The sequence below is a fragment of the Penicillium griseofulvum genome, assembly GCF_001561935.1.
Source record: "Penicillium griseofulvum strain PG3 chromosome Unknown contig_84, whole genome shotgun sequence".
Classification (NCBI taxonomy): domain Eukaryota; kingdom Fungi; phylum Ascomycota; class Eurotiomycetes; order Eurotiales; family Aspergillaceae; genus Penicillium; species Penicillium griseofulvum.
In genome coordinates this window covers 1092544-1106767 of record NW_024467475.1, presented here as the reverse complement: position 1 = coordinate 1106767, position 14224 = coordinate 1092544, and the positions used below count along the sequence as shown (strand labels likewise).

Sequence of the window (14224 nt, the reverse complement as noted above, 5' to 3'; positions counted from 1 at the left end):
CCCATTCCAGCCGCCTAGGTTGAGTTCCATGGTTCACGCCAAGTATACTCTTCCCTATATTAACTTCTATACAGGGCTTTAGTGGCTTGCTCCCCCTCTTACTTTTAGTATTAACCCTATAGTTATCTAGAGGATCTCTCCTCTAGATAGATCTCCTAGCACCTCTATAGGGGGTAGTTCCCTTGACATGACCGTCTTATAACTAATATAAGTCTAGTAATATTGCAATATATAACAACTTCAGTGATATATAATCTGTAACTCATATAATATGTAACACGCGTGATTTCAACAACACGTGTATGTAGCAGTAGAGAACCTGGCTGTCAGAAAGATAAGCCAAAATGGCGGATCAATATTTCCCCGGTCCCCACTGATAGAGATGCTTCTCCAACTTCCAAGCTCAGGTTTCTTAAGATCTCCTCTGTGGTGTTCAGTTCCAGGGAATTAGAGTGAGACAAGCTGTCTAATTGGATAACCTACGTCGATTCTATATATTTGAACATTCACAATACAAAAGCCCGCTCACCTTCCCCTCAATATCCCCTCCGCATCACCCCGACCCCACCACGATGCAGTCCGTCCCAGAATCGCGACAGCAGTCCTTTGAAGAGATCTACGGACCTCCCGAGAACTTCCTCGAGATAGAAGTGAGTCACTTGATACACAAGGCCAAACACCCACGCCCAAACCAATCACCTACCCCAGAGCCTCATACCCATATATCTCCCCTAATCAGCGGCCCCCGGGCATCTATCTCCACTCAAGGCCTGCGTCACCAGTCCCCCATCAGCCACCAAAAATGAACACCGCAAACTAATGACTCCTCCAACAGGTCCGCAATCCGCAAACCCATGGCACATCTCGCAACATGTACACGTCGTACGAGATTGTGTGCCGGACCAACATCCCCGCCTTCAAATTGAAACACTCCGTCGTGCGCCGCCGGTACTCTGATTTCGAGTATTTCCGCGATATCCTAGAGCGCGAGAGCACGCGCGTCACGATACCCCCACTCCCCGGGAAGGTTTTCACCAACCGGTTCAGCGACGATGTTATCGAGCACCGCCGCGAGGGTCTGCAGCGCTTTCTCCAGATCGTCGCCGGACACCCGCTCCTGCAGACGGGGAGTAAAGTGCTTGCTAGCTTCATACAAGGTGGGTTGATTCTAGTCATTCATGATATGCATGGTTAACGTATGCTAACGCTCATTTCATAGATCCCAACTGGGACCGCAATGCGTGGTAGATGAATATTGCATTGACCATTAATTCATTAACGAGAAGCATGCCTCATTTCCCAGGATTGGCTGGGCTTTGCATTTGGCCTCTTCACTTCATTTCTCACTCTCATCTCCAGTTCCTCTCTCTTCCCTTCTCCCGCTCCCTCTCATATCCTTTCCACGGCAGACATTTTTCGCGATTGAAAATGGGTACCCGCAGTGTATGCTATGTGATGATCATTGCTTGATTTTTTATGCTCGTTTGATATCCGAATTCACCGCTTCTTTCCTCCTAATCAGATGCAAATACAAGCAAGTACAGGGTTTTTTTGTTATCTTAATTGGAAAGGCGCTTCTTCCTAGTTTTTCTTCCACAAACTTATCATTACTTTTCATTTGGTCTCATCTTTCATAGTGGTATCTTTATGCACAGTGAGACCAGACTTCTTGCATTTCTTTCTTTTTAGCCTGATTATCAATGACATTCTGCGAAATGAAAACTTTTATTGAGTATAAGTGTAGCAAAAACCATCGTGTACTGCGGGATATAGATGAACAATGAAAACAGAAAGGAAAAAAATATGATGTAGCCATAGAGCACCAAAAATGTGAAAGCTAGAAAATGAAAATGAAAAGGGAAAGAGAAAAAAAGAAATGAGAGAGAGTACCAAAGAAATTCAAACATTCATAACATGCATTGGCAACATAGCACATCCAAAGCTTATCCCTGATTAGGTCAATTCATCCCAAATCATAGGAGCAAGGGTATTATCTTCCCACGGTGTCTCCACCGTAGAACCGCCCGCCCCAGAACCATCCTCCAAAGAGAAAGCAAGCACACCCGAAGCAGCGGGAGGAAGATACATCGAGTGCTCCAAGAATCCCTGTGGAGGTGGGGGCAAAAGCGCAGGGTCAATCTGGGCGAGATTTGACTGCGAAGGGGTAGTAGCGTGTCGACTCCTCGACACTGAGTTGCGGGAAGTAGCCGGAGTCGGGGTTGGAGTCATGGCATAGACCTTGCTTGGAGATTGTTCGGTGCTGGTAGGATGGGGGCGAGGTGTTGACGCACCTGCAGCGGACTCCTGGGCCTGGTTTTGGTTGGTAAGGGCTTTGCCGCTGACAGAACCACCATCGCGATAGGCGTGTGGGAACTTGGTTCTGAAGCGGTCGCGGAGGTCTGTCGCTTTGCGGTGGCTTAGGTTTAATCGTGCATCTTGCTGAATTAGGGTCCATTGGAAGCCGTGCACGGCGTAGCCTTTGAGGAGGGCTTCATCTTCGGCGGTTGTGAAGGGTCGGCGAGAGCGACGTTTGGATTTTGTGACGTGTGGTTCGGGGATTCCAAGAGATGCTAGCGTTGTATTGGGGTTGTTTGAAAGAGCGGGTGTGCTATTCCCTGAAGAAGGCGACTGCGCTTGGGGAATGCTATTACACCCCGGATTTGTGTCGGGGGTGGATAAGATGGTACTTGGGATAGAGGGTTCCTGTGGATTGTAACCCGGGCTTTCTGCTCCAGACTTTGGCTTGGAGCGTTTATTGGAGGGCATTAGCTGGGAGGGGTGGATTTTGCCGGGTTTTTCGTCAGAGCCCTCTGCTTTGGCTTTGAGTAGGGCGTTAGCGAGGGTGTCATGAAGTCGTTTCGCAGCCTCGTTAGGATCGGATGCGCTGAGATAATATTAGCTATCCTAATTAAGTAAATTCGGAGCGTAAAATTCGCTTTGCTTACCGGTACGCCCATGGACATAAGACTCGGAATCTTCAGCATAGCGAAGCTTTAGCATAAGACCATACAGTTGGCCGAGAGCCGAGCATACCTGTCTTTCAAATTTGAGGCAGTTCGCTGGTTAAACTCCAGTTCTGGTTGAGCTAAAATAGCAGTCCAGTTGCCAATCCCACATTTGACCACGCCTCGAAGTAAAGTAGTCGTCTCTTCTTCGGTCCACTTTCTCATGTTCTTACGGGACCGGCCGCGAGTTTTAGGAGACATTGGCGCCTCTTCTCCAGGGGGAAGTGGCAATGCCTTGCTGGGATTGGATATCTCTGCTTCACTAACAGCTGGGATAATCTCAGTAGGATCCACTGGGTTAGTTCTTTCAACATTTTCATTATTATCAGTATGGTCATTGTCTTCATCCACATTAAGAGATGTTCCGACGATTTCTTCGAGTCTATCATCTCGTTTTTCCGCAGGCTGGCCATCTGAGGTCGCGACATGAGCTGAAACTAACGCCCCAGGGTCAACAGGAGCATCGCCTCCTGAGGGCTTAGTCAAAAGCTGAGAGATATTAGACCCAGCCTCAATGGGTGGAAGAAGGGCAGCATTGGGTGGAGGCTCATTCAATCCATTCAAAATAGCGAATGGCCCAAATGGAGGAGGCCGTTGCTCCTTTTGGGACTGGGGGATAGGCAATTGTAGATGCTCGCTGAATGAATCTGCCTGTGGGTCTCGGCGTCGACGCTTTCGGGGCCCTTGCAGGGCGTCATCGTCGAAGGATGACGAGAAAGGAAACTTTTCTAGGGCACGCAGATTCACAAAAGCAGGAAGTATCGGCCTCGGAGGACGTTCCACATTTGACTGAGAGTCTGCAGACAGTTCAGTTTTCTTAATGCGTGCAGCATTCAGAAATTCTGTAACTGTGGGCAGGCCTGCTTTTGCATTTGCAGGGATCTTCCCACTATTGCTGGTTGAATTGGAGACATTATTCGAGTCCCGTGCCCCACTGGCATTGGGTTCGAGCGGCGATGGGGCGCTTAGGGTTCGTGAGGATACTGGTTCTCGTAGAGGGGCGATACGGAGAGAGAGTTGAGGGAGTTCGCGGAGTAGTGATTCATCGAGAGGCCGTAAGGCACTTGAGTCCATTTCGGCCAGCTATCACAGATTGCATATCATCTTTGTCCCTGATACATTGTATCCATGTTGGGAACAGATGAAGCTCTGATAAGATCAATGCGATAACGACCACGGGCGGTGACGAGTGCCAGTAAAGCGGGCCTACGGGGGTGTCTACGTCAGCTGGCATTCTGTCGAGAACCCCTGGCCATTGCCTTTCAAAGGATCTCCCATTAAACTTTCGCTCATTAATTTGATCGAAGTCTATCCTACTGAAATTCTGCACCTGATATTTGTCGTGGTCCAGCTAGAATGTGAGTTGCTCTCCTCTCCGCGGAGGTAAACATAGCGGGAGCTTTGTTGTCCCAGACCGCTTTAAATAGATTACAGTCAGGGCCAAAGCACAACATTTGAGACGACAAAGAATAACGTTGAACGCCACAGATCCCCAAAATGCCCACCATTTTCCCAACATGGCCTCACATCCTCTTCGGCGTCCTTGAGCCGATCTCACTGTACGATCAGCCCAACCCTTTCCTAGGTTCTCTCATGCGAGAATACTACTGATCCTCGATCCTTAATGCAGAGCACTTGGCAGTGCTTACCCCCTCTACAACCTCAAAGGTTTCATTGCCGGGCAAACACCCAACATCGTAGCACCAGCCACCCTACACCCAAGCAGCGTCGCGCTCGCGTACCAACTCGGCAATGTCTACTCGCTCCTCTTCCTAGTTGGCGTGGGTGTCTGCCACGCTACAACAGAGCCCAGAGTACTACGCAACTACCTAGTCGGACTGGCTATCGCCGATATAGGCCATGTCTATGCCACTTACTTGGCGATGGGCTGGGACGCGTTTGCAGACGTTGCGGCATGGAACGCTTTGACCTGGGGTAACATCGGGGTCACGGCGTTCCTTTTCATCAATAGGATCGCTTATTTCTTAGGTATTTTCGGTTATGCGAAGGCGCCTAAGGCGGCTGCAAAACGGGAGTAGGTGTGACCTACTACTTTGGTTGGCTAAACCAATATATCTCCTCTTGTTATCTCTTCTTGGATAGCAAAAAAAAGCAAAGAAATTATGGGCGGGGCCTTTTGCTCCGACCTCCTCCCCCTTGCGTGACACTGCATATATGCGCGGTTTGGCTTTGACCATTCTCTTGCCTGAGGCTCTTCGGATGTAATGGGTTTCGTCTGATTTGTAGATTCTTGGTTGGCGCCGTAGAGAGAAGATAGTGTGTGTGGGATATGTTTAGATTGATCTACTAGTATGCTTAGGGTTTGCTTGAAATTTGCTTGACTACGTTAGGGTGGACAAGATGGGCTGATTTGATTTTCAGATCCAATGAGCGTCCACTGTTATATAAGTGTAAATAGAATTTTGGATGAAAAAATAGAAAGAAAAAAAATTAGATTCATATGAGCAACGCCAGACTCCCCGGGGCTACCCGATGCTAACATAGTAGAAGTACAGATCATGGAATATAGCATTTGAGGTCATCTGGTGTAGATCGCCCCCATCGGAAAGACTGCCAAGGAAAACACCCCATCAATGCATTAGCTGCTGACCAGAGAGACAAACAAATAATTGAAACAATATTTAACACACGGCCCACGCGAGGCGTCTCACCATCTGCAGCCACACAAGCCAAGCACATACCAAGGTAGGTTGCTTTTTTCTTTCCCTCACCGGAGCCGAAGCCGGGGGAGAAGCCTAAGCAGATCGCTGATCTGGTGACTACCTGTTTGGGTTTATTGAGTGCTTTGCAGGTGCTTGAAAATTGGCTCAAGGATGGATTCGCCATTTTGTTTGAAGTCGTGAATGTGAGGCATCAAGAAGGGAATGCCAGGGAATCGTCGGTAGTGGTCGCGATAGGCGTTGAAGTTCTGAGCTGGATCCATGAGGGCGACTAGTACTTGTGGAATCAGGGCTTCAAGTGTAATCATATTTCCTTTGGATTTGTTGGTGCGAGTAGTCAAAATAGAATAGGTATGCAAGCCTTTGATGACGGCCGCGAGAGAGTGATAGTTACGTGTTGTTAACAGGGTCTGTTCAAATGGTTAGAGGGCTTTGACCTTTGGGGACTTCGGCAACTTTAGGAGTAACCTTGTACTGCTTACCTTTGCACATTCTTGCAGATATGGAATCAGGTCTGGAAGTGCAGAGCAGCATTCCCACACAGATGTACTCAGTGTGCGCCACTGAGTCTGCAATCGTCCAACAACTACATCCTCTGTTATTAGACTTTCCCGTGTCAACTCGGCAAAAAGGTGTTCGTCCGCGCCGTTCATGGTGCGTGCCAAGTCTGCTGGAGATGTAGAATCGAGATAATCGTCCAAAAATGGAATAGAGGTATCGAATGGAGTCTTCCAATCCATGGTAGGAGGGTGGATATACTGTCGGCGAAATCGGATTGCCAAAACGCTCAACATCTTGAGCATAGCAGTGAGCCTTCCTTGCTGGCCCATGAATAAGGCCTGGATAGGACCTGCGATGAATTCAAACCCAGCGGTGTGGGGCTTTGACATGTCATGATGGGGCCCACCAGTCTGCACAGCCAGAAGGCAGTGGACCAGTGCTCGGTGTGCGAATGGACTCCGCGACCGAAGATGCTATAGAAGTCAGCTTAGACTCTATGTAATGATAGGGAATAGCTAAATCAAAGAACATACCTTTTCCACTTCAGTATACAGAGGAATGTCCCCCGGATAAGCGCTCAAATGGTCCCGAAGAATGATATAAAGAGCCGTATGCTGTTGTAGGAACCACTCGACAAATACAGCTTTGTATCCGAGGGCAGCGCGTGCAAATTCTTCAAAAGCAATCTGCCTAAAGTGGAAATGGCTCTCGGCCTCGATTGCGGCAGCGATTTCCAGCGCATCTAAAGTAGGGCTTGACTGCGGTGGTAGCCAGCTCCAAGGAATTGCCTGGAAAGGAGAGATACTCGACCGGCGAAGGATCTCCTCAACCCTCTGTGAATGAGAGAGACTCCCAAGGAACTGGTACTCATGGGGTTCGGACAGCGCCATCAAAAATGTGTCAATGGTGTCCACATTTCGAGCGCAAAGCGAAGTCCTCGGGACGGACTCATCATCAAAGAGTCCGAATTGAATCACACGGCTAATTTCTTGGATATCGAATGCCCAGAACACAGTTGTCGCCTCATCTTCCCACCATCGATAGTTCGCGAAAAAGGCGGGAATCTCCAAGTTGAGTTGGAAGATTGATGGGTAAGAAATCCCCGAATCTGAAGCCGTAATACAATAAGATCGAATATCCATAGTCATGTTCTTTAGACAGTGTTGCCTATCCCCTGAAGTGAAAAAGGTGTGGGGAGGCGGTTGAAAAGCCGATTCTTCTGGGCTGGTCGATTGCATTTATGCGGTCACCATCGGGGGAAAAAATAAAATAATCAAGGCCAACACATCAGGCAAAGTACACGCTGACGCTCATGTAACACGGCGCTTGAATAGAGTAATTACAGGACAGGGATGAGAGGTGTATGTTAGACGCGACGTAAGAGAAGAGTATACGAAAAAGGTAAAAAAAAATAACTAAATAACGCACAGATAATAAAGCGGGTTGCTCGGAAAGGTGAGGGTGATTGGTTTTAAACATAAGACCAGAATGGGATTTCCCTTTATCCCTGTTGCTTCCGCCACGTTCGACACATCACGAGGGTCAAAAATGGGAGAACTCTAGGCACATTAACAAGGGCGCTAATCCCGGTTTCCAGGCTACTGGAAATCTCCCGTCGGAAATAAAGGAAAGGGGGGCAAATATTGGCTGGGATTGTATATGGGGTTACTATATTGGGAGTCCCTAGTATGTATCAGGGGGGGGTGACCTCCATACTGATCTGCAAGTTGGGCTTCTCTGCTAGTTACCGAGATTGTATGCCGAACACCCGTTGGCCGTTGGGCTGCAGAAATGGAATGGTTCAGTTAACAATATGACAAGTTTGAAGAGTTCTATTGTGAGAAGCGGTCAACCCTTAATAGAGGATTATTCTGGAAGTTTCAAATCGGGAAGCTTATAATTAGTCGGTCAAGGGAAGTACCATACAATAGAAAGAGATATCCACTAAATATCCACTAAATATCTGTTAAAAGATTGGTCCAGGCCTCTAATGATTTCATATGTACTTAGTACCACAAATATGGGCGCTAACCGTAGTGGCCGTAAAATGCCAAGTCTACGATCAACGTCAGGGAGTTCAAGGGTATAATGGAACATCTTGGAACATCTTGGAACGTTTTAGAACATTTTAGTTTAAATTTTTATAGATTTTATGGAAGTCTGCAATTGGTTTGCCCGTCAATATTACCGGGAAAGAATTATATAACCATATTAAGGATAAACACACCGAGTTCTAGGCAAATTTCCAATGGAAGTATTCAAGACCTAAAATGGTTATAATATACTATTATATCATTATTATATCATTATCTACTATATTTTCCATAATTCAAGATCAGCGTTTCGTTCTCGTTCCATTAAAAACAAGATTCGCCATCCTTGACTCGATCCTTGCAAGATTCCCTTACACCGCTACACCTTATATCAAATATTTCAAGCCCAATTGACGTCCATTCCTAGCATTATTCTTCTATTCCGCATTCCCACTACCAGCTAATAATTCCAAGCTTATTCCTTAAGCATACGTTGCAGGAAACACAAAGTACTATGTAAGTAATTCTACGATGGGTGTATTCTCCAGTCCAATCATTTTCATAAAGGTAAATGTTAAACCACGTGAAATTCCCTTTTTTTTTCTCCCTACCCAGTTCCTTGGGACTGGGACGGATCTCCCGAGATCCACGCCAAAGTTTGTGGAGATATCAGATATCAGATATCATGGATGTTTCTGGAGTTTCCCGGTTTTCCTTATTTTATTTTATTTTTCTTACAAGGTTCAGTCTATAATATTTGTGATTGCATATGCACTGCTTAAGTCACCAGGTCTAGGCCCAATATTTGCATTTCAGACACATAAGAAATGACTATAGTTTGAACTATGCAATATCTGGCCTCTTCAGGTGCAGCTTTTACATGAGACTCCACATCTTGTCGCTTTAGATCGCCGGCAGTTCATACCAGCTCGATTGATCGATTGTGCATTTCGAACAAAAGTACCCAATAACCAGGGATACTCGCTTAAGAATGATCCACAGCAACTGCATTGTTCTGCATCCCCCAGATAGTATGTCCATTACTGCGTCTTGTGTAGCTCAAATTCCAAATTTATATGCTAATGGCCAACACAGCCAGCCACTTATGCAGCATGAAGTCGATATAATCGCTTCAAGGCAAGATCCCCCCCTGCCACTTGGGTAGTTACAACCTCTAGCCTTGCTTTTTCCTTCTCTCCGATACCGCTCCCTACGAAAGGCCAGTCCACCTCTCTACACGCTGCATAAAATGATGGGTCAGGAGTTCTATACCATCCTGTCGTGCATGTTACCAACAGTATGGCGCTTGGAACACGGAGAACTTTTCCCCGGTGGATAGCCGAACGTGGCACGGCCGAGTACTAGGATTGACTTTGGATCTATCAGATTATCGTCTTTTCCCCCGCCCATCTGCTACGATTGCCACCCATGATAGGCCGTCGGAGAAATTCAAGAGAGAAAATCTCCCTCCAAGGACTGGATGGACATATGATCCGCTTGCCTCTCCCGTCCCTTTCCATCCTCTCCGTAATCCTTCAAGTGTGGTAGGTGCGGACCGACGGGCCAACCGCCCATTGTCTCCAGAGCCGTTACAAGTTTTAACCATCCCGATCGAGAAGGAGATGATCTCCAATCCGACACCGGAGATGAATAAGTTATTCTTAGACTCTTGGCCACTCTTCTCTGCATGTGCTCGCTTACATGTCCTGTATAAATAGCCCTGCACAGAATTTGGAAGTATATGTAAGTATCTAATTTTCTCCACAAATAGCGCTGTCAAGCACCCACACGATATATTTTATATAGTAAAGGGACCCAGTGCTGATAGCAAACCTGCAATAACTCCACATCGGACACTTTCTGCTGTTGCATCGCATAAGCTAGCTCCAAATGCCGGACACACCTCGATTTTCGTGACACAACATGTGGATGTCAATATTCAAATACCCCATATTCAAATCAATTGGGCCGTGAAACCTCTACCATCATGATCACCCCTGCTGACCTCCGCAGATGATCGTCTCCTGCCTATAGTGGGCGATTCGCGCTGCTTAAGCGAAGGCCAATAATAATGCGTGAGGGGGCAAATTAGAATGTAGAGAAGATCAATTGCCGAGGATTGTGACTTTGATCGCCATCTTCAGGCTTGTGATCGAAAACTTGGTAATTTCCGCTTCTTTGTACGTGTACATAGCACACCGACACGGGAAGACTGTTGCATCAAATAAGCCGAGGTGCATTGGTGCGTTGGTGCTATGGATTGATCGATTTGGACTAACGTTGTGTCGGAGATGAGTACAACATATGTAGGCAATATATATTTTGGAGTGGGATCTACAGATGTTCTTCAGCAGTGTATGATTTGTGGACTTGAGATTATTTTGAAAGTGCAGTGTCAAGTTTAAGTATTCGATTGCTTCCACGGATATTGAATCCATGTCAAAAATGGTGGACATTAGTGTGTTGTAGACCAAACTAATGCACCTCGTGGATCTTCATTAAACGGATTGAGTTTGTTCAGCCGGGGCTTTGGTGTGCAGAATGTTTTAGTTTGGATGAGGGCACGACATAGATTAGTACGAGCAGGCTTCACGCTCTAGTGGCATCTGGTATGGCAATGGATTCACATCTTGACTACATATTAGGAAAAAATTACATTTCCCTCGATCTTCATAGAGTGCATAGAAGTACGCCTGGGATGAATGGCCAGAGAACAAGGCCAAAAAAGAATGAGAGCTAATCATCCAGGAAGAGGAAGGATCGAGGGAGATAGGTAAATATACGGTCATTAAATCATTCGAAAAGAGGTAACGTAAAATGGTATCATATCACTCGGAAACGAAGCGGTTAACCCGTTCCTGTTTTGTTTGCTATGGTTCGAAACCTACGAGAAAGCATTATTCAAGTCCATTAAGCAAGACAAGACGCCGTTTCCCAGCTACTGTTTTTAGTGTTTCTTTTAACCTGCCAGCTATTCCACAAATATCAGAAGATATTGTGAATTTAGTTGGCGAGGTCGTGGGCACGGCGGCGGTCACGCTCCTCAGCAATGGAGAGCTAGAAAGATATGTTAGAACAATTCATAGACATACGTGTTGGAAAAAATAACATACCTTGACACCCTTACCCTTGGGGAGGGAAACCCAGGGCTTGTCCTGTCCAATGACGAAGACGTTGGACTCACGGGTAGCGAACTGGTTGTCAAGAGCATCGCGAACGTGGACGATGTTGAAACCACCGTCGTGACGCTCACGGTGAGTGATGACACCAACACGACCCATGTTACGACCACCAGTGGCCATAATGACAACACCGGAGTCGAACTTGACGAAGTCAAGGATCTTGCCAGTGGCAACGTCAACCTTGACGGTGTCGTTGACCTTGATGGCGGGGTCGGGGTAACGGATGCTGTAGAGCGAAAACGCAAGTTAGCAAAACCATGTTCTGATCAAATTGAATCTTACTGTTCTGTTGTCCTCCGCCGATCAACCAAAGCTTGGTCCAACGACTGAATGACACGGAACTTGTGGAGTGTGGAACTCACGTTCGCGCATCGTGCGTAACCAAGAATGGGATCCCGCCCTTGCCGAGCTGAACACGCTTGACCTTGCAGAGCTTGAACTCAGCCTCCTCAGCCTGGATGCGGTGGACGGTGAAACGGCCCTTGGTATCGTAGATGAGACGGAAGTGCTCGCCGGTCTTCTCGAGGGAAATGACGTCCATGAATCCAGCGGGGAAGGTGGTGTCGGTGCGGACCTTGCCGTCAACCTTGACCAGACGCTGCATCATGATGGCCTTGACCTCGCGACCGTTCAGGGCGTACTTGAGACTATCAACAAAAGAAATGTCAGCGGTTGTTCGTCGCGTATCGAGAAATTCATTGTGTCGCGTGCGTACCGGTTACGGATGAAGACAATCAGGGGAAGGCAGTCCCGGAGCTTGTGGGGACCGGGGGAGGCCTTGGGCGCGTAGGTTCCGGACATTTTGTCCAAGAGCCAGTGCGAGGGCGCACTGAGGCGCTTCTGGTGCTTTCCGCTGTAAAGAACATGATTGTTAGTGATGGTGTTCCAAGTCGAGAAATTTTCGATCACTCTCGCAGTGACTGGCTGAGCTCGCAATTCAGCAGAAAGACGATGCCAGTATACAGGATAGTGATGCAAAGGGCGATTCCATGACACTTACGGGCCGCGCATTTTGACTGATTTGTCGACTGAAGGTTAGGTGGTCGGAGTGTCGAAAGAGAAGGCTCAAGCCGTGAAGTGGTGATCCAAATCAGAGAGGAATTCGCTTAGTGTGTGGTTATTGTGAGCCCTATTCTCCACTCAGACCAATCAGACTCCACTAGTGGATTTTTAACACTTGCTTATGTCATCTCCAATTCGGGCCCAGGGCCTGATCCACCCGTGAACTTCCCCTTTAGGAATAGAGAGACCAATGAGATCTAATTCATTTGTACGAAAATTTGTATCTATTTGACATGCGCTGATAATTCCACTTTTCGTAACTAACTTAAATGTAGCCCTTGATAACAGCAACCTCGGCATTGAGGATGGATGATCCAGCAGCTCCAATGACGGTGTTGTGAGAGAGGGCAGCGAATCGGATATCAAAGTGACCACCTGGGGCACCCTCGCGAACGCGGCCAACACTCACTGTGTATCCACAGGAGATGTTGCGGTCCAGGCGGGGCTGGGGACGATCGGGCTGATCGAACACCTGAATCGCGGGCTCTGGTGCGGAAGGAGCACCCAGCTTCTGTGCCTCGGACTTGTACTCCCGCAGAGCTTCCTTGACCTGCTCCGCGGTGGGGGTCTGGCGGTTCTTGAAACGCAAGGAGACAAATGCCATGTGACCGTCAGTGACACCCACACGGGTGCAAGTGGCACCGATGCGGAGACCAGACTGCTCATCGAAACCGGTGGCGCTAGCATTCAATGAACCCAGAATCTTTTGGGCTTCGTTCTCGAGCTTGTCCTCCTCACCGCTGATGTAGGGGATGACATTGTCCAGGATGTCCATAGTAGGAACACCGGGGTAGCCGGCTCCGGAGACGGCCTGCTCGGTGAAAACCTCGACCTCCTCGACAGGGCCAAACTTGGCCTGGAGAGCTGCGAAAGGAATGACGATTCCAATAACAGCGCAGTTGGAGTTGCAGACTAGGAAGCCCTTCTTAAGGCCGTACTTTTCCCGCTGATGAGGAATCAGATCCAAATGTTGGGGGTTCACAGTAGGAACCACCAAAGGCACAAGGGGGTCCTTGCGGAAGTTCTTTGCGTTTGAGAAGACAGGGATCTCAGCCTTAATAAATGACATTTCTGCATGAAATGTCAGTACATGGTTAGGTTCCTTAAATTTGATATACTTAACCACATACCAGTCTCGCCAGCAACATCGCTGTTCAGCCCAGAGAAGACAAGGTCACAATCCGAGAACTGTTCGGGCTTGCAGTCACGCATGACCAAGTTGCTGAGCTTCTCAGACATGGGAGAAGCCTGCTTCCAATTTACGGCATCCTTGTACTTCTTGTTGGCTGAGCGCTCAGAAGCACCCACGGCGTGAAGCTCAAGGAAGGGATGATCTGCCAGCAATAGGATGAAGCGCTGGCCGACGGAGCCAGTGGCACCGAGAACACCTGTAACATATTAGGATCGAACAATGCATGAAATAGCTGGTAAAATTTGAGAACATACCGCACTTCTTCTTTGGGAATGAAGGAGCCATTTTGCTTTTGAGTTTTATATGAAAACGGGCCTAGATCCTATGTAAGTTAGCAAACCAAAAGTTCCAATAAGTCAAAACTAGCGATCAATAAACAGATATACAAAAGAACAACCGCTCCATGCCGAATCGGGCCATATAACATGAGAGGCCTGTATGAGTCAAAGCGTTTCCAGAGCCCCGCATGCAGTATGTAGGAGGCTCTGCTAGTTCTAATCTCTCACGGACCACATGGAGCAGAGTCCCAGGGATTTGGAATATCAAAATATCAAAATAAAACAGTAGG

The 14224-nt window shown here is 47.6% G+C and overlaps 6 protein-coding genes across 6 annotated transcripts; 2 read left to right on the top strand and 4 right to left on the bottom strand.

Annotated features, from left to right (window-relative positions):
• Nucleotides 1–572: 572 nt before the first annotated feature.
• On the top strand, nucleotides 573–1248 carry PGRI_049650 (sorting nexin-3; the record flags this gene model as incomplete). Its single annotated transcript, XM_040792678.1, has 3 exons — nucleotides 573–650; nucleotides 836–1157; nucleotides 1220–1248. 3 exons carry the CDS (start codon nucleotides 573–575, stop codon nucleotides 1246–1248), a joined length of 429 nt encoding a protein of 142 aa, XP_040644645.1.
• A 705-nt stretch (nucleotides 1249–1953) lies between these two features.
• On the bottom strand, nucleotides 1954–4079 carry PGRI_049640 (telomere repeat binding factor family protein; the record flags this gene model as incomplete). The annotated part of the gene is made up of 3 exons (XM_040792677.1): nucleotides 1954–2884; nucleotides 2946–2975; nucleotides 3034–4079. The coding sequence occupies 3 exons, from the start codon at nucleotides 4077–4079 to the stop codon at nucleotides 1954–1956; spliced, it is 2007 nt and encodes a 668-aa protein (XP_040644644.1).
• Nucleotides 4080–4502: 423 nt separating this feature from the next.
• Nucleotides 4503–5044, top strand: PGRI_049630 (uncharacterized protein; the record flags this gene model as incomplete). The annotated part of the gene is made up of 2 exons (XM_040792676.1): nucleotides 4503–4564; nucleotides 4636–5044. 2 exons carry the CDS (start codon nucleotides 4503–4505, stop codon nucleotides 5042–5044), a joined length of 471 nt encoding a protein of 156 aa, XP_040644643.1.
• Nucleotides 5045–5799: 755 nt separating this feature from the next.
• Nucleotides 5800–7335, bottom strand: PGRI_049620 (RasGEF domain-containing protein; the record flags this gene model as incomplete). Its single annotated transcript, XM_040792675.1, has 3 exons — nucleotides 5800–6096; nucleotides 6169–6660; nucleotides 6721–7335. 3 exons carry the CDS (start codon nucleotides 7333–7335, stop codon nucleotides 5800–5802), a joined length of 1404 nt encoding a protein of 467 aa, XP_040644642.1.
• Nucleotides 7336–11223: 3888 nt separating this feature from the next.
• On the bottom strand, nucleotides 11224–12413 carry PGRI_049610 (40S ribosomal protein eS4; the record flags this gene model as incomplete). Its single annotated transcript, XM_040792674.1, has 5 exons — nucleotides 11224–11277; nucleotides 11334–11628; nucleotides 11765–12049; nucleotides 12118–12255; nucleotides 12403–12413. The coding sequence occupies 5 exons, from the start codon at nucleotides 12411–12413 to the stop codon at nucleotides 11224–11226; spliced, it is 783 nt and encodes a 260-aa protein (XP_040644641.1).
• Nucleotides 12414–12729: 316 nt separating this feature from the next.
• On the bottom strand, nucleotides 12730–13941 carry PGRI_049600 (aspartate-semialdehyde dehydrogenase family protein; the record flags this gene model as incomplete). The annotated part of the gene is made up of 3 exons (XM_040792673.1): nucleotides 12730–13535; nucleotides 13595–13852; nucleotides 13911–13941. The coding sequence occupies 3 exons, from the start codon at nucleotides 13939–13941 to the stop codon at nucleotides 12730–12732; spliced, it is 1095 nt and encodes a 364-aa protein (XP_040644640.1).
• Between the last annotated feature and the right edge of the window lie 283 nt (nucleotides 13942–14224).